Genomic DNA, 27,763 nt, shown 5'->3' with positions numbered 1-27,763 from the left:
TAAAAAGTTCAGAGAGGAGGTAATACAGTGTCTCTGAAGCTTTCTGTAATGCATAGTGTTGTGTAAAGGAGCTCAAGTGTAAAACAGTGAGGCGGTGGGACTTCTTGGCACTTGGACTTTCTCTAGCACCTTAACCACAGCAAACTCAGTGTAGGTCACTTATGCTGAAAAGCAAGATAAACTGTATTAAGAAAAGATTGTTTTAATGGCCCTTTCAGCCCACTCACAAAGTTGAATGCCATGACAATCTTTTTCTAGTTGGAAATACCATTGAAATGAGTATTTCACATAATATCATATTAGAAAATATAATAGTAGTGGATGGATTGCTTTTCTCTATAGTTTATGTGTCTATATCTTTCTCGATTGCTAGACATACAACAAATACGCCTATAGGCAAATTGTGGATGAAGCTGTGTTTCCTGACAAGAAGTTACTAAAGCCTAACTATAAACATACATGACAGTATTTATAATAAGAGTAGAAGAAGAGGGAAATAGCTAGAATTTTTTTTATATTTATGGTAGGTGGCTCCCCTTATACGTACTACCTAAATTAACTGATCTCAGACCTGGGAACTAAAAACAGACTTGAAACCAAATAGCTTTACCATTCTTTTATTACAGAATCTCAACCATTTTATTAAAACTTCTGTATATCAGCTTTTTATTTGAAACCCATTCTAGCTTAATATTTTAAAAGTTATTTTGAGCAAGCTAATATCTACAACTGAAATAGTAAACTTTTCTAGCACTTTAGCTGAAATTCCATGTAGTCTAGGGTTAAAAATGTTTTTCACTCTTTGAAAGCAATGTTTTATGGGATTTCAATAGGGAAGGAGGGAAAAAACTGCTTAGGAAGATTACCGTGCAAAATAAATGTATCCCAATGGATAGAAAACAAGGAAAGAGGCCAGAGGCCAGTTTTTTTTTTTTTTTTTGGTTTTTTTTTTTTTTTTGTTATATCAGTGACCTCTGGACTTTAGAGAATTACTTAATCTTCTTGAAACTATTTCCTTATTCCTAAAACCAGCTACCTACAGATCACAAGGGAGTATTGAAGAGTTGCAGAAAATTATTGTACATCACATTTTGCAGCACTGAGAAAGTATTAGTTATTTTATGCTTTATATTAAGTATTGTTATATTTAATATCTAGTGTTCCCGTTATCTAAGTCATACAGGAAAAAAAGTTAAACCAACGTTATTTTAGGGTGACAAAATTTGGTTCTTTTTGAGATTTGGCCATAGTGTTACAGAAAATGTAGCTGTAACTTTTTTGTTTGTTTTCCCATAATCATTTACAGATAAACTAATATTGGAAAAGGACATCATTTCATCATAACATTTAATATTTGAATAATTATCTAAAGGGAAAATTATATTAAAACTCATACAAATGGAATAGTGCTGTGAAAGTTATCTGCAAGTTTACCTCTCTTGACTCTCCCAAGATTCTTGCATTAAATTGATTAACTTTATTTTTTTAACGTTTATTTATTTATTTTGAGAGACAGAGACAGCATGAGCGGGGAAGGGACAGAGGGAAAGGGAGAGAGAGAATCCCAAGCAGGCTTCATACTGCACAGAGCCTATCACAGAGCCCAACACGGGGCTCAATCTAATAAACCCAGAGACCATGACCCGTGCCGAAATCCAGAGTCGGATGCTTAACCCACTGAGCCACCCACATGCCCCTAAACTGATTAAATAGCATTCAGTAATATTTAATATACCGGTGTTTTTTAGAAATTATTCTTGTTTTGAAAATTTAATAAAATACTATTTTCTCACTAAAAGTTATGTAGCTATTGTAACAACACTTGCTGACTTTGTAGACACACTATTTTTAAGGAATCTTAATCTGCTCTAATGGCTTACTTTAGAAAGGACTGGGCAAAGCAGACAAGGGGACATGTGTATTTTTAGTGATGGAAGAAAAAGAGTAACACATAAAATATTAGTAGGAAAATGCTTAACAGGTATATGTAGATAATGCATATTTTTTTGATGTGCCTGGAAATTGTATTTTGCCTAATATTTAAATAGAGAAGAGGGATAAAGGTTAAAGAAGGAAATGCCACCATTTTTTATTTAATGAGTCTAAATGTGGATACTTGGAAAACTAGAAAATTAACTAACATTGTTCTGCCATCTTGAAATATATTTGAGTAAGCAGACTGCTGTTCTAGTAGGTATATATTTTTTAAGGTGTGAGTGGTAGTAAGACTCCAAATGCAGTTAAATAAAACATAAACTAGAAGTATCTTTTACTTAAGACTTCAATGGTAAATTCTTTTGCATAAATTTGCATTTCTAAGCCTTTATTTTTTTCCAAAGACTGGCTTGCTAATGTTTAGTTGGGCGTTATTTTTTGTGTTCCCTGTTACTTATGCATTAATTAATTTTGTTTACCTGTGCATAATTTTTCCTAATTTCACAACAGTTGTTGTTTTTGTAATTGACAATGCAATTTACTGCATGTGTGCATTCTGGCCCCCAAACAAGAATGTTAAGGTGTAAAGCACCAATCTCTTCATTTCAGATTGTTAAAAAAAAGGATTGGTTGTGACTAATTTCCAATTAATTTGCAGTGGTTACAGGGAACAAAACAATTGCACCTACTAATTAAATTTTAAAATATTCCAAAGTGTCATCTTTAGGTGTCTGTGGAATATATAATTTCCATTTTGGTTCATTGCTGGATCTGTAACACCCATGAGCTTGACAGCTCTATTAATTTAAAGGCTCAGTAATACCTATTAGTACAAAACATGAAAAAAAATACCATTAATCATTTATTTTAATTTTGCAGCTCTGTCATTTTCTCAGTATGTTTTAAAATTATGATGACACCATAATGTGCACAAATCGACCTGGATGAAGGGGAAACGGATCACACTACTTAGGAGAGATACTGAAGTACATTATTAGAGCTTAATTAATGCCAAACTGATTAGATTTGATTGCATTTTGCACTAAAATATTTTAAAGAATTTTTTCTTACTATATTATATTTTAAAAGTTATCCCAAACCTTATGTTTACAATTAGACTTACCTTTTTTGTACTTTTTCTCTTGAACACATTCAACCTAAATACCTAATATAATAAATAAATAAATAAATAAATAAATAAACCTAAATCTTTCGTATTCTTCATGTTGAAAATTAATATAGTTATCTGTTTAAATTTAGACAAGTTTATTTCATTTCAGTTGATAGTGTCTCTAATATTCATATTCTTTGATAATAACTCCTACCCAAATTGGACACAATGTCCAAAAACATAAAAGATCAAAAATTTAAATGAGACATCTACTAAGTATGTAATACCTTTTGCATTTCTACTGATATGATCCAGGATTGTTAAACATGTTAAAAATGATCAAACTATATGCACTTAGACTGTTGTTATTAGGTTTCAAGAGGACCCATAGTTATTTTATTTATACTTATGTCTGGTTTGGGGCGCCTATACTTATGTCTGGTTCAAAATGAAGATACTCCTTTAGAATGGGTAGTTATTAGTGTCTCCTAGTTGATGGGCATCATCAAATTAATACATAGATTTGATTTCTTTTCTACCAGAACACTTAAAGGTCACCCTTCTGGTAGATCCAAACTATAGAATCACAGGGCCTAACTTTTCTCCCACATTTGCTTTGTGATCCTATCTTATCTAGCTATTCATTTCCTCTGACTTTATGTATTAAAATTAGAAAATATTCTAAGTCTTACCTCAGAAGGCAATATACTGCAATGTTGAAAGTTTTAAGAGTAGTAAGGCTTCTTATCCACTAACAAAGAATTGGGTCCAGTGTTTCATAGAGATATTCCCTGGATGGCTTACTAATTTCAAACAAAAATTTGAATTAAAAAAGCTCATAATAAAAATACACTAAGAAGAATATAATAATATTTGTTTTTATTTTCTTGAATATTCAGAGCAGAGTTGCACGTTTCATTTAAGAAGATTTGGGAAAAAATTTTTTTAAACTTTGAAGATCATTTTATCTTTTTTTATTAATATGAAATTTATTGTCAAATTGGTTTCCATTTTCCAACTCCCAGTGCTCATCCCAACAGGTGCCCTCCTCAATGCCCATCACCCACTTTCCCCTCCCTCCCACCCCCATCAACCCTCAGTTTGTTCTCTGTATTTAAGAGTCTCTTATGGTTTGCTTCCTTCCTCTCTATAACTATTTTCCCCCCTTCACTCCCCACCATGGTCTTTTGTTAAGTTTCTCAAGATCTGCATATGAGTAAAAACATGATATCTGTCCTTCTCTGACTTATTTCACTCAGCATAATACTTTCCAGTTCCATACATGTTGCTGCAAATGGCATGATTTCATTCTTTCTCATTGCCAAGTAGTATTCCATTGTATATATAAACCACATCTTCTTTATCCATTCATCAGTTGATGGGCATTTAAGCTCTTTCCATAATTTGGCTATTGTTGAAAGTGCTGCTATAAACATTGGGGCACATGTGCCCCTATGAATCAGCACTCCTGTATCCTTTGATAAATTCCTAGTAGTGCTGTTGCTGGGTAGTAGGGTAGTTCTATTTTTAATTTTTTGAGGAACCTCCACACCATTTTCCAGAGCGGCTTTACCAGTTTGCATTCCCACCAATAGTGCAAGAATGTTCCCATTTCTCCACATCCTCGCCAGAATATGTAGTTTCCTGATTTGTTCATTTCAGTCACTCTGACCGGTGTGAGGTAGTATCTCATTGTGGTTTTGATTTGTATTTCCCTTATGATGAGTGACATTGAACATCTTTTAATGAGTCTGTTGGCCATCCGGATGTCTTCTTTGGAAAAGTGCCTATTCATGTCCTCTGCCCCTTTCTTCACCAGAATATTTGTTTTTCAGGTGTTGAATTTGGTAGGTTCTTTATGGATTTTGGATAGTAACCCTTTATCTGATGTATCATTTGTAAATATCTCTTCCTATTCAATTGGTTGCCTTTTGGTTTTGTTGATTGGTTCCTTTGTAGTGCAGGAGCTTTTTGTTTTGATGAGGTCCCAATAATTCCATTTTGCTTTTAATTCCCTTGTCTTTGGAGATGTGTCAAGCAAGTAGTTGCTATGGCTGAGGTCAAAGAAGTTGTTGCCTGCTTTCTCCTCTAGAGTTTTTACTGTTTCCTGTCTCACATTTAGGTCTTTGATCCAGAATTTTTTTTTTTTTAATTTTAATGTGTTACATTGCTTTCTACACATGACAATTCCATGGGAAGAATTAGATAGATATTATTATCTTTTTTTTTAATGTTTCATTTATTTTGAGAGAGAGAGAGACTCTGTGTGTGTGTGTGTGTGTGTGTGTGTGTGTGTATGAGCAGGGGAGGGGCAGAGAGAGAGGGAGACACAGAATCCAAAGTAGGCTCCAGGATCTGAGCTGTCAGGACACAGCCCGACGCGGGGTTTGAATTCATGAGCCGTGAGATCATGACCTGAGCCAAAGTCAGACGCTCAACCCACTGAGCCACCCAGGTGCCCCATTAAATAGATACTATTAAAGACGATTTTCAAATCAGAAAATAAAATTAAGGAAAGAATACAACTATTTAAGTCAAGTCAAGAATGTCAGTAACTTATTTTTTTTCATTTCTTCAACAATTGTTTACCTAATTCCTTCTCTATGAAGGTACTGATATTTTGCCTTAGAATTTTACAATGGAGAGGAAACAAAATAAAACAAACAAGTGCATGGTTTCTGAATTCAGTATGGGTATACATTACTCAAAGAATCACACAAATACAGTACTTCAGTAATGATGCAAGGTCTCTGAGTGAATAGTTCATGGTACTTTGAGCTGTGATACTATGGCATTATGAGAGGGTATAATAGAGGGATTTGACCTCATTAAAGAAGGTCTAAGAAGACTTTCAAAGAAACTCAAAATAGGCCTGACAACTAAAGGATGGGGAACATAACTAAACATATAAGGAGGGAAGAGTGTCCTTTACAGAGGGAACTGCACAAGGTGGGAGGAGTCTGAAAGAGGACATGATGAATGTGGAACAGAAGGAAAGGAGGTGTGAGGCGAGGCAGGAGATTCAGTGGGAATCAGAGCTGCAGGACCTTGACACCCACAGGAAGGATGATTAGCTTTAGCTTAAGAGTCAAGTGGAACTATAAATAGAGTTTAAGCAGGAGAGTGATGTGATCAAATTTGCATGGTGATAAGATCATTCTGGATGGGAAATGGATTGGAAAGGAAGGCAATAACCAGTTGGGAGACTTCTGTAATTGTTGAGGCTTTATAATGGTGGAAGCAGAAAGACAAAAGTCAAGAGATACAGAAAATATTTGAGGGATAAAATTAGTAATCAGGTAAGAAAAGATGCCAAAGATGATCCAGATTTCTGGCTTGAACAACTGAATAAATGATGGAACAATTTGTTATATAGGAGAGTCTGGAAAATAATCAGGTTACTTCCTCTCTACTCCAGTTTAACTCAACTAAATGATGGTCTCTTACCAATGTCCTAGGCACATTGTTGGGAATGTCAATTATCATTTTACCATGCAACAATTTTTTATGAATGTCAAAATGTTTGTTGGATTACTATACAATGCTTTAACATTGATAAGAAACTCTCTCAGATCAGTTCCCTGATCCTCCCAGTAGCAAAGGGTATATATATAGCTGAGTCTAGGAGTTGGGTCATTAAAAAAATTTGTTCTCACATATTGTTAGTATGAGATTATTGGTCTCCCTTAGTTTAAAAAAAAACTTTCTGTGGATTGGTAAATTTCTCACATGGATTTTTTTCTGGTATTTTCTTTGGGTGGAAGTGGAGCCTGGAATGTGGCTGCAATCCTATCAGGTGCTTCTGGTCTCTTCAGAGAGAAGGCAAATGTCTGTAATATGCCATCTCATAATGTCACCTAAGGAATCCCAAAAGCATTGTTCCAGATAGAAGAGGGGATAGAGAAGAACAAAATGTGATTTCTACTGGGCTAAACTAAAATAATAGGTAATGTTTATTAAGCACATAATATGACATACATAGCCTCATTTGGTACTTGCAGTGCTGTTAGAAAGTAGATGCACTGTTATTCTCCTTTAGAAAATAGAGACTGAGGCTCAAAATGTGATATCCTTTTGCCAGTGGCTAAGTTGGCACTCAAACTCTTGCCTCTTTTCCCAAGTCCATGATTTTAACTCCTAAGCTATGTAAAAAGACTACATAAGAAAGGACATACAAAATATTATTCATTAAGAAAAGTATAGTTACAAGTTGTGAATATAATGAATATTCCTGGTTGTAGTAAAAGAGGGGAATTTTTTGTGTTGTTCTGTTTTTACTTTTATGTATTTTTTATTTGTTTGTTTTTTTGTTTTTCATTTTTTCCATATGACCAAAGATTTGAGAGGCCCTGGGGAAAGAAAACCAGTTAGTAGGTTAATGTTGTGGGTATAATTTCTCTATAGAGACATGGAAATATTATAAAAAGGTTTTTTAAAATGTTGTTGACCTTCCCTGGCAACCAACTTATAACCATAAAATATTTTGGAAAGGAGAGCCAAATTTATATCTTAAAAGAGATTTCAGTTCCACATATAAGTATTTCCTTTCCAGTGTAGCCAGAGCCTGTCACTTTCAAGAAAAAGTTTCTCTTTCCTCATTACCATATATATTTAAAATTTCTGTGAATTTCATCAGTGGGTAAACCTCCTAAACCCATTTTTTGAACTTTTTATTGTAAATTTTCACAATAATTTATCTGAATTTGATATTAGATCAAAGACTTTAACATTAAACTTGGAAATTACTACCATCCCAGAAAATAATGACTGGAATCATAAAGAAGCTGGCACAGGGATTTTAGAAAATTGTTATGTTTCCATTGCTTTGCTTTTTGGCAGTTATGGATCTGAAAAATTTAGCATGCTCTTTATTCCTGCTGTCATATGTCTCAGCTACATGCATGAATTCAAAATGGTTTCCATTATTGGAAGGACACCATCTTATTCCAGAACCAAGCCAGGTAACTTTTAATGTTCCAGATAATTGCTAAATTAGGCTCTCCCCACAGATATTTTATGGCATTTATTTTGCTCTGAGAACTCCATTCATTTCTAAGGTAGCTAAATAAATCCAGTGATAATAAACTCTTAAAGAAAAGAGGCAGGAAAAGAACATTTTGACTAGATACAGGGAGAAATTTTTAAAAGGAAAATACTACCTGCTGAGGTATTTTCTAAGAACCACAATATTATTAAGGCCACCCTAGTAGAAAGCACTAAAGAGATTGTACATTTGAGCTAAACATTATCGTTGATACTTTACAAAAATTGGGAAAGTTCATATGTATTCTAATTCAGAACTTATAGAATGATTTCTGAGTGGTGGCACTCAGAATATCAAAGATATGCCATATGAAATTATGTCCACTTTTATCCATCTTTTAGGCATGGACCCATTAAATCATGATTTTACATTAAAATCTCTTTCATTTTGTGCCTCGTAATTCTAGATGTAATTATATTTGACTGTAATTACATCAGGGGTCAGCAAGTTATGGCCTTTAGGCCAAATCTGGACAACTGCCTATTTTTGTAGAGTGAAAGAGTTAATTTTTTTTTTTTACTTTTTTAAATAGTTGTAAAAATCAAAAGAAGAATAATATTTAATAATATTAAAATTATTATATAAAATTCCAATTTTAGTTTTCAGACATAAGGTTTTCGTGGAACACAATCACAGCTGTTTTTTTCACATGTAGTCAATGGATACTTAAGTGTGACAATGGCAGAGATGAGTAGTTGCAGAGACCCCACAGCCCACAAAACCTGAAATATTTACCATCTAGCAGAGCTGCTTTACAGGAAATACTTGCCAACCCTCAAGTTACATAAGCAACTACTTAAACATCCTACCGTATAAAACTCTAAAATATAATAATTTTTAGATTTAGAATTAGTATAACAATTTAGGAGTTTACATCACTTATATGGAAACCATTGTGAAAATCTGGGCCATGACTAGCCTAGATAGATACGATTAATTGGAAGGCCTTGCCGAGGAATCAGCCACACTGAAGATTGACTGGTGGGAATGTTTATATCATGGTGTTTCGTTGTACTTTTCCTGTCACCCCTCAGGCTACTAGTACTCATATTCCTTCATAGGATATCATTCGCCTGCTTCACCTTTAAATGTCAGCATTCCACAGTTCCTTGGTCTAATATCTGATATTTGTATTTGCCACACATCCTTCAGTAATCTATTCTTGATGAATGACATTATTATAGATTCATGACACCCAAATCTGTCTCAAGAGCTGTTCTCCCTTCTGAACATCAGACCTACACATCCAAAAGACACTGAACCTCACTTTAGGAATGTCACATTCAACACAGAGTTCACCAACTTCTTAGTTCCCACCGTTGCCAAACATGCAACTCTTCCTATTAAAAAGCATCACCATACATGTAGCAAACAAAGCTAAAAGCACAGGAGTCATACTAGAACCTTACCCTTTTCCAATACTCCACATGTTCATCCATGTCCTGTAGGTTGTGGCTCATTGATACCTCTTGAGTTTGCCCCCTACTCCATTCCCATTGCCACTGCCACAATTAAAATCCATTTCATTTCTTTTCCACATTATTATATTAACCTCCCATTTCATCTTCCTGCCCCTGGTTTGGCATCCAGCCTCTAATCTATGCTTCCAGAGTGATATTGCTAAGACTTGCATTTAATTGTATCGTGTCTTTACACCATGATCTAAATGGCATTGTTTTGTGTCCCCTTTGCACCCTGAGAATATCTCCATAGCACAATGCATATCACATTCTGCCACTGCATATGCTATCATCAATAGAATATAAGCACCTTAATTATGTTTAAAAAAAAATGTCTATTCAACTTGGAAGTCCAAGCATTAAGCTGAAGTAAGCTGTTACCTAGTAAATTAACAATAGAGCTAATTAAAGTTGGATAAATTAGATTATTTCATAGCCATAGGTTTTGGGGGTTAGTATAAGAAGGTAAAGGCCAGTCCACCAGTCGGTCAACAGATTCTTCTTGGTCTTACCGGTCAGAAGAGAAGTGACATGACAACAGTAAATAGATAGGACTTCTCAAAGTTAACTGTGCATAAGAATCACATGGGGGAATCTTGTTAAAAGTAGAAGCTGATTCAGAAATTCCTAGGGGCACCTGGGTGGCTCAGTCTGTTAAGCATCTGATGGCAGCTCAGGTTGTGATCTCATAGCTTGTGAGTTCAAGCCCCCCAGTGGGCTCTGTGGTGACAACTCAGACCCTGGAGCCAGTTTCAGAATCTGTGTCACCCTCCCCCACTAATGTTCCATTTTTCTCTCTCTCTCTCTCAAAAAAATAATGCTAATTTTTTTTTAATTTAATAAAAAAGAAGTCTGGTCTGGGACTAAGGAGTCTGCGTTTCTAACAATGATGTCAGTTCTCCTAGTTTGTAGACCACATTTGAAAACCAGAACACTAGGGATTTTTGTTATTGTTAATTTTGTAAATGTTCGTACCAAAATAATATATGCACATTGAAGAAGGCAGAATGTATAGACTTGCAAGAAAACAGGAAGCCTCTGTCCTATCATTTGTATGTCACCAGGTCTGTTCTTTGAATTATTTGGGATTTTTTTCTTATCATTTACTCTACATCTATAAAAAAAAATGCTTTGCTCTTTTTTTCATCTATTAGTTTTAGGTGTATTCTATTTATGCATAGAAAAGTGGTTTTTAACACTCTTACATCACTCCATTTAACTCTCTTACTAGTAGTGAATATGTACTGAGTGATTTTTATGTACCAGGTAACATTCTAAGTTTTTTGTGTGCATTGATTCATTTACTCCTAACAAGAAACCAATGAAACAGATACTATTTTAAAGTCTCTATCATATTAATGAGGGAAATGAATCATAGTCACTTGCCCAAAGTCTCCATATAGGAAGTGGTAGACCCAGGCAGTTTGATTTTGAACTGTTAGGTTCTTCTGCTTGAGGGAAAAAAATGATTTTATTTAAACCAAAACAAATATATAATCATTGAGATTATGAAAATGTTGTCAATTGCAGAACCAAGTACTGATACAATTATATTTTCTTTCCTACAAATGTTTTAGAACCTCTTTTTTTCTCTCTTTGAAAATCTCCATTATAATATTTCTCCTTTTTTAAAATAGATATCAATTGATCTATTATCCCCACTCTTTTTCTTTATATGGCACAAGCCCTTCTCTAGGTGTTTCTTTCTAGGTTGTTTGTTTGTTTGCAAATCTGTCATACTATGTCTCAGTTGAATCTCCTGGGTTTTTTTGTTTGTTTGTTTTTGTTGTTGTTGTTGTTGTTTTTAATAGACTTAATTTTTTAGAGGACTTTTAAGTTCACCCCCTGCCTACACATGTGCATAACCTCCTTCACCAAAATGTTACAATTGTTACAATCACTGAACCTATACTGACAGGTAAATCACCCAGAGTCCATAGTTTATATTAGGGTTCCCTCTTACTGTTGCACAGTTTACGGGTTTGGACACATGGACAATAACATGTGTCTATCAATATTATATCATACAGAATATTTTCACTGCCTAAAAGTTCTGTGTATTCCATCTTTTCATCCCTCTTCCCCATAATGCCTGGTAACCACTTATTTTTTTCTACTTCTCTGTAGTTTTGCCTTTTCCAGAATGTAATAGGTTGGAATCATACAGTATGTAGTCTTTCCAGATTGGCTTCTTTCACTTAGTAATATATATTTGAGGTTCCTCTATGTCTTTTCATGTCTTGACAGCTCATTTCTTTCTTAGCATTGAATACTGTTCCATTGTCTGGAACTACTATAATTGATGTATCCATTCACCTACTGAAGGACATATTGGTTGCTTCCAAGTTTTGGCAATTATGTATAAAGCTGCTATAAACATCCATGTGCAAGTTTTTGTGCAGACATTGTTTCAAATCATGTGATTGATATCAAGGAGTGTGAACTCTGGTCTCTATGATAAGAGTATGTTCAGTTTTACAAGAAACTACCAAACTGTCTTCCAAAGTGGCTGTACCATTTTGACTTCCCACCAGTAATGTATGAGAGTTCCTGTTGTTATACATCCTTGCCAGCATCTGGTGCTGGCAGTGTGATCCTCTGTGTTTTGAACCTCTTTCTTAGGCCATGCATTTGTTTTGCTACAGAATACCCTCAAATATGTTTTACAGGGCATATAAAAGGTAAACTCCATCATTTCATGACTGAAAATGTTTCCGTTGTACCCTTATATTTAATCAATATGTTAAGTATAGAATTCTATAGTAAAATTAACTTTTTCTCTTGGGTTTGGAGGTGTAGCTCCATTTTCTTCTAACACTAATGTTTTTGAAAAACCTGATGCCATGCTGATTTTTATTTTTTGGTAAGTCACCTGTTTTTCCTCTGAAAGGGCATTTGGAATATTTTTATCCCTATGCTTTGAAATTTCACAACAATACGTGATTTGAGATGGGCAGGACAGGAATCTAAGTTTCATTAGCAGGAAAAAGAGGGAAGGTTCTCCAGGCCAATAGCTGGCACAAAGGCACAGATGCAGGAATTAAGGAGGAATACTTCGGAGGCTGGAGAATCATCTCCCAAACCCAGTTCTTGGACTCACCAACATGAGCTGTGTAACACCACTTGAAGAACCCAAACTTTTGTCATATATTGAAAACTAAGGATATTAACACAGATGTCCAAGAGTTGCTGGAGGATAAAATTAGATAATATAAAAATTATGGAAAAAGTTATGCATTTATTTCAGCAGATCTGAGAACTCCTTGAAGAGAGAATAAATTCACCTCTGTTTTCGTTTTTTATTTGTTGAGGTATAATTGAGATATATTATATTAGTTTCAGGTGTACAACATAATGATTTGACATTTGTAGATACTGCAAAGTGGTCACCATGATATCTAGTTATGTCTGTCTCCTTACAAAGTTAATACAGTGTTGACTGTGTTCCCCATGCTGCACATTACATTTCTATGAATTATTTATTTTATAACTGAAGGTCTTGTACCTCTTAATCCCCTTCACAAATTTTGCTCTCCACCCAAACACTCTCCAATCTGACAACCACCAATCTATTCTCTGTATATATGAGTCCTGGATTTTTTTTTTGTTTTGTTTGTTTGTTTTGTTTTTTTTTTATATTCTACATATAGGTGAAATCATGTCGTCTTTGTCTTTCTCTAACTTATTTCACTTAGCATAACACCCTCAAGGTACATCCATTTTGTCACAAAAGGCAAGATTTCATTTTTTCTTTAACCTGAGCAGTATCCCATTGCGTGTGTGTATAATAATATATATGTATATAAGTATATGTATATATGTGTATATATGTGATATATATATATGTATATATATATCACATATATATATGTGATATACATATATATCACATATTTTTTATCCATCCATTTGTCAATGGACAATTAAGTTGTTCCCCTATCTTGGCTATTATAAATGAACATAGGGCCGCATATGTCTTTTCAGTTTAGTGTTTTTATTTTTCTCAGATAGATATCCAGTAATGGAATTGCTGGATCATATGGTAGTTGTAGTTTTAATTTTTTGAGGAAACTCCATCCTGTTTTTCAGAGTGACTGCATCGATTTTCCTATCACCAACAGTACATGAGGGTTCCTTTTCTCCACATCCTTACCAATATTTGTTATTTTTTGTCTTTTAATAATAGTCATTCTGACAGGTGTAAGGTGATATCTCATTGTGGTTTTGATTCCTATTTACTTCATAATTATTGAGCATCGTTTCATCAGCCTGTTGACCATCTGTATGTCTTTGGAAAAATGTCTACTCACATCCTCTGCTCATTTTTTTAAAGTGTTTATTATTTATTTTTGAGAGAGAGAGAGAGAGGCGGAGTGAGAACGGGGGAGGGACAGAGAGAAAGGGAGACAGAGAATCTGAAGCGGGCTCCACACTCTGAGCTGTCCGCACAGAGCCTGATGCAGAGCTCAAACCCACATACTGAGATCCTGACCTGAGCCAAATTCAGACCCTTAACCTGCGCCACCCAGGTGTCCCATCCTCTGCTCATTTTTTAATCAGACTGTTGGTTTGCTTGCTATTACTGAGTTTTATAAGTGCTTTATATATTTTGGATATTAGCTCCTTGCCAGATATATGATTTGCAAATGTCTTCTCCCATTCAGTGGGTTGCATTTTTGTTTTATTTCCTAATAGTTTCCTTTGCTTGCAGAAGCTTTTTAGTTTGATGCCATACATGTGTTTATTTGGTTTATTTGGCTTATTTTGGTGGTGTTGTTTTTTTTTTTTGGGGGGGGGGTTGTTTTGTTTTGTTTGCTTTTCTTTCCCTTGCTTTTGGAGTCAGATCCAAGAAGGCATTGCTAAAACTAATGTCAAGGAGTTTATTGCCTATGTTTTCTTCTAGGCATTTGATGGTCAGATTTTACATTCAAGTCCTTAATCCATTTTGAGTTTGTTTTTGTATATGGTATAAGATGGTGGTCCAGTTTTATTATTTTGCATGTGGCTGTCCAGTTTTCCCAACAGCATTTATTGAACAAACTGTCTTTTCCCCATTATGTATTCTTGCCTTCTTTGTTGTAAATTCATGGTCATATAGGTATGAATTTATTTCTGGGCTCTCTTTTCTGTTCCATTGACCCTGTGTGTCAGTTTTTCTACCAATACCATAACGTTTGGTGTACCTTAGCTTTATAAATATTTTAAATCAGGGAACGTCATACCTGTGGCTTTGTTCTTATCTCTTAAGATTGTTTTGACTGTTTGTGATCTTTTGTAGTTCCATACAAATTTTACAATTGTTTTTTTTTTCTGCTTCTGTGAAAAATGCTATGGAATATTGATAGGAATTACAGTGAATCTGTAGATTGCTTTAGGTAATATGGACATTTTTAACAATATTAATTCTTCCAGTTCATAAGCATGCAATATCTTTTCATTTATTATGTTTTCTTCAATATCTTTCATTAGTGTCTTCTAGTTTTTACTGTTCAAGTCTTTCACCTAATTGGTTAAATTTGTTCCTAGATTTTTTATTCTTTTTGATACTATTGTAAATGAGATCATTTTCTTTTTTTTTTTTTTGATAGTTCATCACTAGTGTTTAGAAATACTGCAAAATTTTGTATATTAATTTTGTATCCTGCATCTCTACTGAATTCATTTCTTCAGTTGTAACAGGTTTTTTTGTTGTTGTTGTTGAAAACTTTAAGGTTTTCTATCTGTAGTATCATGTTATCTGCAAATAGCGACATTTTCACTTCTTTTCCTTGCCAACTTGGATGCCTTTTATTTCTTTTTCTTGCCTAATTACACCACCTAGGACTTCTAATACTTTGTTGAATGAAAGCAGGGATAATGGGCATCCTTTATCTTATTCTGGATCTTAGAGGAAAGTTTTCAGCTTTTTACTATTGAGTATGATGTAAGCCGTGGTTCAGCTTGAATTTTGAATTTTGTCAGATGCCTTTCTGTATCTATTGGAATAATTACATGTTAATCATTTTGTTCATGTGGTGCATCATATTGATTAATTTGCAGATATTGAGCCATCCTTGCATCCCTAAACCCCAGTTGATCACAGTGTATGACTTTTTCAATATAGTATTGAATTTAGTTTGCTAATATTTGATTAAGGATTTTGTGCATCTGTATTCATCAGTAATTTGTGTGTGTGGTGTCTCTCTTTGGTTTTGGTATCAGGGTAATTAATTTTAGCTTCTTAAAATAAATTTGGAAGCATTCCTTCTATTCAGCTTTTGGAAGAGTTCAAGAAACATAGGTATTAAATCTTCTTTAAATATTTGGTAGAATTCACCAGTGAAGCCACCTGGACTATTCAGATTTTCTATTTCTTCATGATTCAGTTTGGAAGATTATAAGTTTTTAGGAATTTATCTATTTCTTCTAGGTTGTCCAATATGTTGGTGTATAATTGTTCCAAGTAGTCTCATGATACTTTGTATTTCTGTGGTAACAGTTGTAAATTTTCCTCTTTTATTTTTTCAATTTTTTTTTTTACATTTATTTATTTTTGATAGAGAGAGACAGAGCACAGGTGGGGGAGGGGCAGAGAGAGAAGGAGACCCAGAATCCGAAGCAGGCTCCAGGCTCTGAGCTGTCAGCACAGAGCCCAACGCAGGGCTCGAACTCACAAACCACGAGATCATGACCTGAGCCGAAGTCGGACGCTTCACTGACTGAGCCACCCAGGCGCCCCTCCTCTTTTATTTCTGATTTTGTTTGAGTCTTCTGTATTTTTTTCTTGGTGAGTTTAGCTAAAGGTTGGTGAATTTTGTTTATCTTTCCAAAGAAGCAGCTCTTAATTTCATTTATATTTTTCTATTGCCTTTTTAGTCCCTATTTCATGTATTTGCAGTTTGATCTTTATTATTTCCTTCCTTCTAGTAACTTTAGGCATCATTTTTTCTTCTTTTTCTAATTCATTTAGGGGTAAAATTATATCATTTATTTTAGATTTTTCTTATGTTTTGATGTAGGCCTGCATTGCTATGAACTTCCCCCTTAGAACCATTTTTGCTGCATCCCATAGATTTAGTTATATCATATTTCTGTTTTTATTTGTCTTTAGGTATTTTTTTTAATTTATCCTTTGATTTCTTCTGTGACCCAATATTTGTCAGTAACATGTTTTATCTCCATGTGTAATCAATACCTAGTTCTTGTAATCAATACCTAGTTTTCCAGCTTTCTTCTTGTAATCAATACCTAGTTCTATACCATTGTGATCTGAAAAGTTGCTTGACATGATTTCACTCTTTTTGAATTGATTGAGACTTGTTTGTGGCCTAACGTGACTTTTCCTGGAGGATATTCTATGTGCACTTCAGAAGAATGTGTATTGTGTGGCCTTTCGATGGAACGTTCTGTATGTCTACTAAGTCCATTCTGGTCTAATGTGTCCTTTATGACCAAAGTCTCCTTATTCATTTTCTGTCTGGATGATCTATTCACTGATGTGAGTGGGGGTATTAAAATCCCCTACTATTATTGTATTGCTATTAATTTCTCCCTTTAGGTTTGTTAATATTTGCTTTATATATTTAGGTGTTTCTATTTTGTGTGCATATACATTTGTAAATGTTATATATCTCCTTTCTGGATTGACCCTTATATCTTTATGCAGTCTGTTACAGTCTTTGTTTTAAAGTATGTTTTGTTTCATATGAGTAGAGCTACACTGGTTTTCTTTTCAGTTTTTATGGAAGATATTTTTCCATTTCTTCAGTTACAGTGTGTGTGTCCTTACTTCTGAATTGAGTCTATTGTAGGCAGTACTTAAGTGTGTCTTGTTTTTTGTTTTGTTTTGTTTTGTTTTTTAATCTCTCCAGTCACTCTGTATCTTTTTATTGGTGAATTTAGTCAATTTACATTTAGAGTCATTATTGATTGGTATGTATGTATTGCCATTTTCTTCATTATTTCTGGCTGTTTTTGTAGGTACTCTCTGTTTCTCTCTTTTCTTTTTCTCTTTCCTTGTGGTTTGATGACTTTGGTGTTATGTTTAGATTCCTTTCTCATTTACTTTTATGTTTACTGTAAGTCTTTGTTTCATGGTTACCATGAGATTCACATATATACCATACTATGTATGTAACAGTTTATTTTTAAGTTGATAGCAACTTAAATTCGAACACATTCAAAAACTCTATATTTGTACCCTGCCCCCCACATTTTATGTTTTTATGTCACTTCTTGCATCTTTTTATTTTATATAACTACTATAGTTTTAATTTTACTGCTTTTGTCTTTTAATCTTCTTAGTAGCTTTATAACTGATTCATCTACTACCTTTATATTTACTTTTTACAGTGAGAATTTTACTTTTGTTGTTTTCCTGTTATTAACTAATATCCTTTTCTTTCAGCTTAAATAAGCCCCTCTAATATTTCTTGTAAGGGCAGTTTAATAGTGATAAACTCTTTTAGCTTTGTCTTTTCTGGAAAACTCTATCTCTCCTGAAAATATGAATGATAACTTTGCTGTGTACAGTATTATTGGTTGGAAGGTTTCTCCTTTTAGCATTTTGTATATGTCATGTCACCTCCTTCTGGCTTGCAAAGTTTCTGCTAAGAAATCTCTTGATGGTTTTATGGGATTTCCTTTGTGCATAACAAGGTTGATTTTTGTTTTTGTTTTTGTTTTTCTTTCCTTGCTGTTTTTAAGGTTGTCTCTTTAACTTTTGAGATTTTAATTATAATTTGTCTTAGCTTGGCTCTTTGGGGATACATCTTATTTGGAACTTTCTGTTCTTCTTTGACCTGATGTCTGTTTCCTTCTCTAACTTAGGGAAGTTTTCAGGCATTATTTTTTAAATAACTTTTCTGTCCCTTTCTCCTGGGATTGCTATAAATGCAAATATTATCACTTGATGTGGTTCCATAGGTCCCTTAAGCTACCTTCACTTTTTAAAATTCTTTTTTCTTTCTGTTGTTCCAAGTTGAGTTCCATTGCTTTATCTTCTTACTTGCTAGCTTTTTCTTCTGCTTCACTCAGTTGCTGTTGAACCCCTCTAACGTATTTTTCAGTTCAGTTACTGTATTCTTCAACTCTGTAACTTCCGTTTCTTATTTTTTTCCATGCAATTTTATTTGTCTGTTTGTTGAAGTTTTTGTATGGTCATCCTTTCTTCTCTCAAGTTCCATCAGAATCTTTGCGATCACCATTGAATTCTTTATCAAGTAAATTACTTATCTTTGCAATATTAAGGTATTTTTTTTTCCTGAGGTTTTGTCTTGTTCTTTCGTCTTAAACATATTTCTCTGTTTTCTCATTTTGTTCGACTCTGTGTTTGTTTCTATATTTTAAGTGAAAACAACTACCTCTCCCCATCTTGAAGGAGTGGCCTTGTGTAGGTGATGATCCTTCTTATTTAACCTTGCCCTAGATTTTGGTTCTCTTGAACCTTTGCAATTTTCTAAACCACAAAATTTATTCTTGGTATGTCTCAATTGTTGAGTGTGTGCCAAGACCTGTCAGCAGTCCAAGAGGAGGAATCTCATTTAGCATCTACTTTCAGGAAACAGCTTTTAAAGGATGCAAATGTTTAAAGTCAGTGGGGCCCCATATGTAATCCTTGCTGGTCTGCAGACCAGGAGATCTGGAGGTATCCCCTGGGTGACAGTTGCATAACTGGGGTTTTCAGATTACTGTAGAAGCTCCTTTCTGGGAAGTTTTATGGAGCTGTAGCAAGGCCACGGTGGTGCTCAAGGATGGTGTCTCCCCACTTACATTCCCTGGGAGTACTTCTTAGCCTCTATATATAGGCGTTTGTCACAGGAAGACTAGGGTTGTGTTTCAGTCTGCTGTCTGTGCAGTGCCCTGGGGGTGGTGGACTGCCAATAACTGTCTTTCCAATTGTCACAGTGCTGTGGAGCTCTGGAATGCTAGGCCTCCTGGCCACCAGGGCCAAGTGTGCAAGGGGTGTCCAAATGTGTGGATTGTGTGTGCCCACTGGTTTCGGCAAGGCAGCTGGAGAGTGCCATGTCTGTGCATGCACTGGAATGGGAGAATGCTTGGCTCACTCATACTCACCAGCCCCAGCCCGAGGGCTGGGAAGTGTTGCAGTCCCCCCTTCTCCCAGACTTTAGCTAGTGAGCACGAGGACTCCATGACCATTTATGCTTGCCGCCTTAGTCAGAGAGAAGGGGAGCACTGTAACCACCAATGCCCTCCTGTGTCAGCAACTACCGCAACCACTTGCCCCTGTCCATCTCAGCAAGGCAGCAAGAGGGTACCATATCCAAGGTCATCCACCTGCGCTAGTAGGCTATGGGGAAAGTGCAACAGTGACATCTATTTTCCAGTTCCTCTGTCTCCAGAGAGCATTTCAACTATCCCCTGCCCCTCCAGCCCATGCCCCTAGATCAGCAAATGAATCTTCCTCACGTATAGTGTAGGTGCTTTTTAGTGCTGTTGTTTTCTGGGTCCCAAGGCAAGGAAGACAGCGTGCAAGCCCTTCAAGAGGGGAATCTCAGTTTCCTTTAACTTTGGGAACTATAAATGTCAACCCCGTTGGTTTTCCAAGCCATACATTCTGGGATTCATCTCTTTGGTTCAGATCCCAGGAGCTAGAGTACCCAATGTGGGGAACAAATCCCTGCCTCCTGCTTCTCCAGGAGAAGCGCTTGTCTGGTGACACCCCTCCCTTCTGTGTGTTGCTGTGCCAGGGGTGGGGCTTTTCCTACCAGTCTCAATGTGGTTCTTTTATCCTCTATTGTGGAGAGCAGTTTATCTCATTCTCAGATATATTTCAGAGGGAAATGATCCTCATGTGGTAGCAAATCTCGTATCTCCATGGGAGAAGGTAAGTTCAGGATCTTCCTACACTGCCAACCTGGATGCTCTTTTGACAGAAAGCTTGATGAGCACTTAGGTGAGTCGCCAGGGCCTCCAGGGACTCAGTGTTGAACAAAGTGTTCGTATAACCTGAGGAAAAGAAACATTACTCTTTATAATAAAGGGTATCAAGAATAGTCAGTGATAGAAAACAGTGAACTGGAAAAGAAAATACCAGTGAGTCACTGTAAACTTGCCTGGAGAATGAGTCAGGAAAACTTTGCTCTGTTCCCTCAATTTTAGTTGGGCTAAAGAAGGTCCTTTATGGAGAACATAAATGTCTAGTAGGCATAGACACCATTTACTACTATGATATATAAGCCCACTATTCTATTCTATCATTTTAATGAAATGATACTTCACTTCTATACTCTTCAACAATAATACTTTTTATGGGAATAGACTTTTGTTTAGGGCAACTCAAAGAGATGGATGAAACATGTAGCATCTGAATAACTTGTGTAAAACTATTAGTATAATGCTCAGCACACAGTAAGAGCCAAATCTTACTATTTTTTAATCTTGTTATCACTCAATATTGTAATTATGAAGTGAAGCTCTCACGCTATTCAACACTGATAATACAGTAGAAACAAAACTGCCTTGTAATCCTAGGTCTGGTTTCAATGTGTGCATCTTTATTTTGTGTTGAATATTTCTAAAACTGAAACTGCAATCAAATTTTCTCATGTTTATCTTTTTAGATGTCCCCAATCTTAATACGTTATAGGAATATAGAAGTAGAAAGAGTCACAGAACGGTAGAACAGTAGAAGGTCCTCTCTTGTGGCACCGTTGCTTTGCAAAAGTATAGGTAATATGTAGAAGTGAAGAGTTTATATAGGAGGGTGCTCTTCTATTACTGACAATATTTATCTTGCATTTTTTTTTAATTTTTTTCAACGTTTATTTATTTTTGAGACAGAGAGAGACAGAGCATGAACAGGGGAGGAGCAGAGAGAGAGGGAGACACAGAATCTGAAACAGGCTCCAGGCTCTGAGCTGTCAGCACAGAGCCCGACCCGGGGCTCGAACTCACAGACCATGAGATCATGACCTGAGCCAAAGTCGGACGCTTAACCAACCAAGCCACCCAGGCGTCCCTATCTTGCATTTTTAAAGCGTGTTCTTCTACCTTCATGCAGCCATCCCAGCTTCTAGAAGCCCCATCACCATTGCTTATGAGTGCCCACAGTTTTAAATTTCAGATTCTCTTCCAAACGAATCAAAATCAAGTTGCAGATTGCCTTGCTTATAGCTGGTGCTTGATAAATATTTGACATGTTAAGAAACAGCTAAGAAGTAACTGCCTGGTTGTTGAAAGATGGAAGCAGTCAAAGATTGCCAAATATATGGCTCATGTCTTCAGATTGCTGAAACTTAATATATTCTAATGTCTTTAGAGATAAGATCTGCTCCTTACTCATTGTTGTTTTCCTACTAGGTATCAGGTTCTCAAAAAAATAAAAATAATAACACAAGAGTGTGGAATGTATACAAAACAGGCATGTGAGTCATTCTTTCAGTCCCGCAGAGGTCGTTTATTTTCTTTTTTTTTTTTTTTTTCAAGTAGACTTCACACCCAGCATCGAGCCCAACATAGGGCCTTAACTTGCAATCTAAGATTAGGACCTGAGCTGAGATCAAAAGTTGGATGTTGAACTGACTGAGCCAGCTGCCCAGGCACCCTGCAGAGGCCTCTTAACCAAGGTTCTCTGACACGGGCAGTCTGAACTTAAACTAACTCTTAAGTTTCTACAGCTTTCTGGAGACTACAGTTAGACTTTCTGTGACCACACACAGAACTCACCTGGACTGGAATCATTCTCATCCTTAATAGAGTACTTTTTGCTTCTGTTCAAATATGCAAAGACATTTAATTATCCAATGAGATAACCTATGTAAAGAGCTTAGATACATAATAGACATTTTATGAATGCTAGTTTCATTCACGTTATTTCCCCTCAGAGGAAAACACAGCCAGTTGTTTTTCATTTCCATAAACAATAGACAATTAATATATAGATTTATTTTTTTTTATTTTTTTTTCAACGTTTATTTATTTTTGGGACAGAGAGAGACAGAGCATGAACGGGGGAGGGGCAGAGAGAGAGGGAGACACAGAATGGGAAACAGGCTCCAGGCTCTGAGCCATCAGCCCAGAGCCTGACGCGGGGCTGGAACTCCCGGACCGCGAGATCGTGACCTGGCTGAAGTCGGACGCTTAACCAACTGCGCCACCCAGGCGCCCCTATATAGATTTATTTTTTATGGAAATAATGTTAGATTAAAGAAAGAAATGTGTACTTAGACCATAGGAATGATCAAACAACCAAAACGATGGGTTTTAGATAATTTTAAAAATCAGAGTGGCCAATATCCTGCTTGTTAAATTTCTTTTTCCTACTTGACTAAAATTTCTTGGATTAGAGATTGTCCATTGTTCATTAAAAGTTCCTGGTATAGTGTCTGAAGCATAGTAGGGGTAAAACAAAGTTTACAAAATGAATAAATGAAGGAATGATGTTGCATTAGATACTGTATAAAGGTACGGTTCAGGGGGATTTAAAAATCAATGTCATAATCCAAAACAATTATTAAGAGAGACAACCTGGTAGAGATCTTTTTCAGTCTACATAGATGTGTGCAGTCTGGGATCACAAGCATATTGCTGTCAATTCCATATTTCATAAGATAACAAAAATAAAATAAAATCATATATCCAGAAAGTTTGGGGCTGACTTAGCCTACTGGCCTTTTACAGGTGCAATTTATTTTTACAGTAAAGAGAAGAACACTGAATCTTCCCAGAATAACCTGATTCCTACAGACTTAAATAAAGTTGTTCATTTTTCCAGGTTTTTGGCATACTTCTGTCTTTCTAGACTGTGAAGTGAATCTCCATTTCCCAAAAGCCCCAGTGCTGATTTTAATGATCCTGTCCATGTGACGTACTTTTTTTTTGTTTTGTTTTATTGCTATTAGTGAATGACAAGTGAAGGATATTCATTTTAACTTGAAAATGTCAGGGATGCACTTTAAGAGATATATTTTTGGAGCTTTTAATGAGGTGGTGTTTCTTTTTGAAAGAAATACTCATCTCTGATGCGGGTGCTGTGCAGGTGACAACTGATATTTAATAAGCGATGGTTCTTGTATTAGTCACAGTTCTCTAAAGAAAATGTCTCCGATTGCTTTTGAAAAACTCTTAGCGTCACTAGCCCAAAGGCAAGATGTGACCTTTTTATTACATAATGAGAATCATTTATTATCTTACAATGTATCTTAAAGTCACAGACAAAATGCCACTTTGATAATTGCTTTCAATTAGCTTTGAGCATAGCATATATTCATAAAATGTCTTCTCTAATTTAGACTTGAATTAGAGAAAATTGCAGACATAATCTACTTTAAGGTTGTCTCATTTAAGGTGATTCGTAGTTTTACATCAAAGAAATCAAAACGAGTAGCTTTAGAACTGTCTCTCAAAGTGTTTGAAGCAGGCTTTTCAATATTTGATTCTATTCTATTACCAATTAATTAACAAATTAGAAAGCTAGTTCATCATTTCTGACCTTTTACGCACGTTAACTTTTGACTTTCATTCCTAATGATTGTTTTGAAATTAAACCTTGCAGTTCGTGTTGAAAGAGAGAAACAATCTGATTAGCAAGATAAATAAGGCTTGCCTTGATACCCTGTGTATCTTGATGTTGGGCTGTAACTGGACTTGTGAATGCTGTCATGGTACATCCTTTCCTGCTTTAAATGGTCATTGAATTATACTGGATAATCATGTCACTGAAACAAAGAGTTTTGGGGGTGTTACTACAAGTGAGGGTGGAGGTAATGATATTTAAAATGTGATTGTGGTTAATTTTTATGTTTTCATTAAAACCGAGCACTGGAATTTGGTTTAAAGGCAAATTTTTATCTCCCTTAAAATTATTTTTGAAATAACAAACACCCTGAAACTACATTTTACACTTGTGGTGTTCTGGTAACTCGTGGAATATTATTAACCTTAACAGAGATTCTCTGAAAATGGTATTCTGTCTGGAAATTACTCTCTTTCTCTTTCTTTTCCTAGATAAAAATTACACACAAGAACCAAGCCCCAATGCTGATGGGTCCTCCTCCAAAAACTGGGCTGTTCTGCTCTCTCGTCAAAAGAACAAGAAACCGAAGCAAGGAATAAACCTGTTTCATTTTATTCTTAGAGATCTAATTAGCATAATTGGGCCATGGAAACTTATGCTGGAAACCTTTCAACCATTTCAGTTCTCTTGCTCATGCAAAATCATGGAATTGGTTAACAGTTTTTGTTACCGAGCTAATGTAATATTCAGCTATTAGAAAATTTGTCTCTGTTTTTATAGGCATCTTTGCATGAAGAAGGCAGAAGTGTACATGAAGTGATACTGCATATTTTTGTTGCACGTGTTCCCATAGATTTTTATGTCTCTCATCCACCCCTCCCCCAATTCCATTTACTAACCTGTGAGACAAATATGTGAAACATAAAAAGAAATATCATGGGAAATGTGATTCTGCGTGTGATTCAAATTATTGGTAAGCACTAATCAGTAATGCTATGATGATCATCACTGTAGATTGCTATATTTTTCCCTGATAGAATCAGTGCATCAATGATCTTCAAACTATGACTTGAAAAGAAACTTTTAATTGGACGATTTTATTAAATAGTTGTCTGTGATAACCTTGCTGTACCTAAATAGTTTTTCTTCAACATCTTAATGCTTCTGAGTGGAATTTAAAATATCAGATATATAAAGTTTTCTTGTGCTAAAAAAAATAGAAAGTGATTTTTATTTTGTTTCATTTTGTTTTTAATTCCAGAAATAAGTGAAAACAAAAATAAGTTACTTGGCAGTGAAGTGTGATAATAGGACAAGCCTTACTCCTTTTTGCATGTGGATCTAGAAGAAAATTCATAACCACACCAATAACCAAATAGATGTTTTAAACTATGTGCCTAATATACTATTTCCCACCAAAGATTCAGAAAAAGATGCTTGAGAGAAATGGGTTAATGTATAATTAATTAGCTTTGTGGAGTAAATTTATGGTTCTTATGATTAATTTTTTGATGACTTAAACTCTGGAAGAGAGTGAATTACCCATTAATTATAATTAAAATTCTCACCTTACATAGACAATAGGCCAAACAACACAATCAAAGCTCAAATGCTGATTTCTTGCTTTTTTGGTCATTTATAAATATAGGTATGTGTAATTTTTAATGGGTCAGTTAAGTACACTTGAGATAGTAAATGATCGTATCAGTTTTGCTCTGGAATAAATTGATACCTGCAATGCTATTAAGCTCATTGAAGCAAATCGTGCATGCAGTTAGCCCTCTTCCATCAGCCTACACCACTCCCATCTCTGTGACATTTCAAATGTTTATTTGGAAATAATGACCCAGATCGTTGTTTACGGTGTTCATGGGATGGTTGGAGTGTCCATTTAAAGAAATCACGGCATAGTACTTTCCTTGGTGTTTCATTAAATCTATGATATAAAATGAAATGCTTTTCTGAGCAGTTTGGGTATTTTTCAGTCATATTGACCTGCATCCCATCAGTGCATGTTTTCTGTTTTTAAACATGCCATGAGGAAAACAAGTGCTTGAAATGCATGATTTATTAGTTTTTCTCTCCACTCAGCATTAAAGTACTAATGATTTATCAGTTCTGTTTTTCTATTGATTCATTCATCTTTGAATAACAAATAGCATTTAGTGATTCTGTTGAACACAATCCTGTGCATGGATTTATGGATTTCAAGTTAAATTGCTGTAATTTTTGTTCTTCAGTTTGAAAACTCAACTGAATGCCGTTATATCAAATAGCTACTCTCAAGCAATGTACTATAATGGAAGATTATGTATAAAGCATATTATTTTAGTGTTCCAGGAACATTAGATGGTAAATATCAATCAACAATAAGTTTAATTGCTTTGAAAATAAAAGCTTTTGAATAAAATTAAGACATAATTTAGCAGTCCCAGGAAAATGATCATTACAATTGCAAATGTAGCACAGCAATCACTTGCCCTAGTATAATAATAATAATAAAAAAAAAGTTATTTGGCAGAGCGTAATCTGGAGCAAAAGAAATCTCTGAAAACAGTAACAAATGCATTACTGACATGATGTTACATAACAAACACACTGATTTTGTGTATCTTTGGTTACAGGTAATAAATATTTCTACATAAATTGACAAAGTTTTGTACAATGGGCAGGCAGGCTTTGTATCAAAATATATTCTGAAGCCACAGATGATTTTATGTGCAGTACACATACAGTTATGTTTTGGCTGCCTTTTATAGTATGTAGTTTGAAGGCAGCAACAGTTGATGAATCATTCTTAACAATCTGTGTGGTGGCGAGCTCTTGAAGAGACAGCGGCTTGAGACAGTTCAAGCAACCTGCCTGTCAGATTCCCAGAGTTCTAGTAAAAGCATGCAGCTTTACTTCCGGGGTAGCCATGTAACTCTCATTAGTGCCGATAGTAGTTACATCTTCAGTTACAATCCATTGGTACAAATAATACATGTTCAAGCAGGAATCAAATGTTACTGTCTTCAACTCATTTCCTAAAGTTCCTGACATGCTTGCCCTCCTACTACACTACTCCTGGGGTTTGGAAAGTAGTTTTAAAAGAGCAACTTTGAGGTTTTGAAATCAGAGAAGATAGTCTCCATTTTTATGACAGCTTCAGGTGAAGAATATATATTTTCAAGAAAATTCTAAACTGAAAGTTCTATGGTTTCGTAAAATACTGAATAATGAATGTTAGCTTTTCAAGATGGAATTTGTTCTTCTGTGTGTGGGGGTGAGTGCCTGAGTGGTTGAGTCAACCTCTTTTAAACAGAGTAGATCTAGTTTTTCTACAGAGTTTTAAGTAGATGAAACTCTTAAGCAAAAATTAATATTGGGCTGGCAGGAGTCAGATTAACAGGGGAAAAGAGATAGGCATGTTGCCAAACAGTGCCATACACCGAGTTGACAAACAGACATTCCCGAAGAAACCTGGATATCCATGCTTCCCATTGGGAATAGAGGTGTCTACGTGACCCAGAAATTTTAAAGGACATAAATGTATTTTTCCACACTCATCTGTATATCATGTGTACTCGATGCAAAAAGTCCTAGTCAGTTTATTGTGGAAGAAGATGATATCTTGTAGAAAGTGGAGAAAATAAACTTTTAATACAGTTTTCTTTTATGTTTAGACTATGTGATTATAGCCATAATGAAGCAGAAGGCTCAGATGTTTAGTGTAGTCTACTGCAGGTAGAAATGTAAATTTGATTAAGAGCTAATGA

The 27,763-nt window shown here is 35.2% G+C and overlaps 1 protein-coding gene across 1 annotated transcript in view; it reads left to right on the top strand.

The window, feature by feature from the left end:
- DGKB (diacylglycerol kinase beta) overlaps window positions 1-25,924 on the top strand; it is a 715,928-nt gene extending 690,004 nt beyond the window's left edge. The window contains 1 exon segment of the mRNA XM_032592421.1: window positions 24,497-25,924. Within this exon segment, the coding sequence (XP_032448312.1) occupies window positions 24,497-24,604 (108 nt within the window). The 3' untranslated portion in view covers window positions 24,605-25,924.
- The last annotated feature ends 1,839 nt before the right edge of the window (window positions 25,925-27,763 follow it).

Source organism: Lynx canadensis, chromosome A2, assembly GCF_007474595.2.
Source record: "Lynx canadensis isolate LIC74 chromosome A2, mLynCan4.pri.v2, whole genome shotgun sequence".
In the NCBI taxonomy this organism is placed as follows: domain Eukaryota; kingdom Metazoa; phylum Chordata; class Mammalia; order Carnivora; family Felidae; genus Lynx; species Lynx canadensis.
The sequence above is the reverse complement of the archived record's forward strand: the minus strand, read 5'-3'. Positions and strand labels throughout refer to the sequence as shown.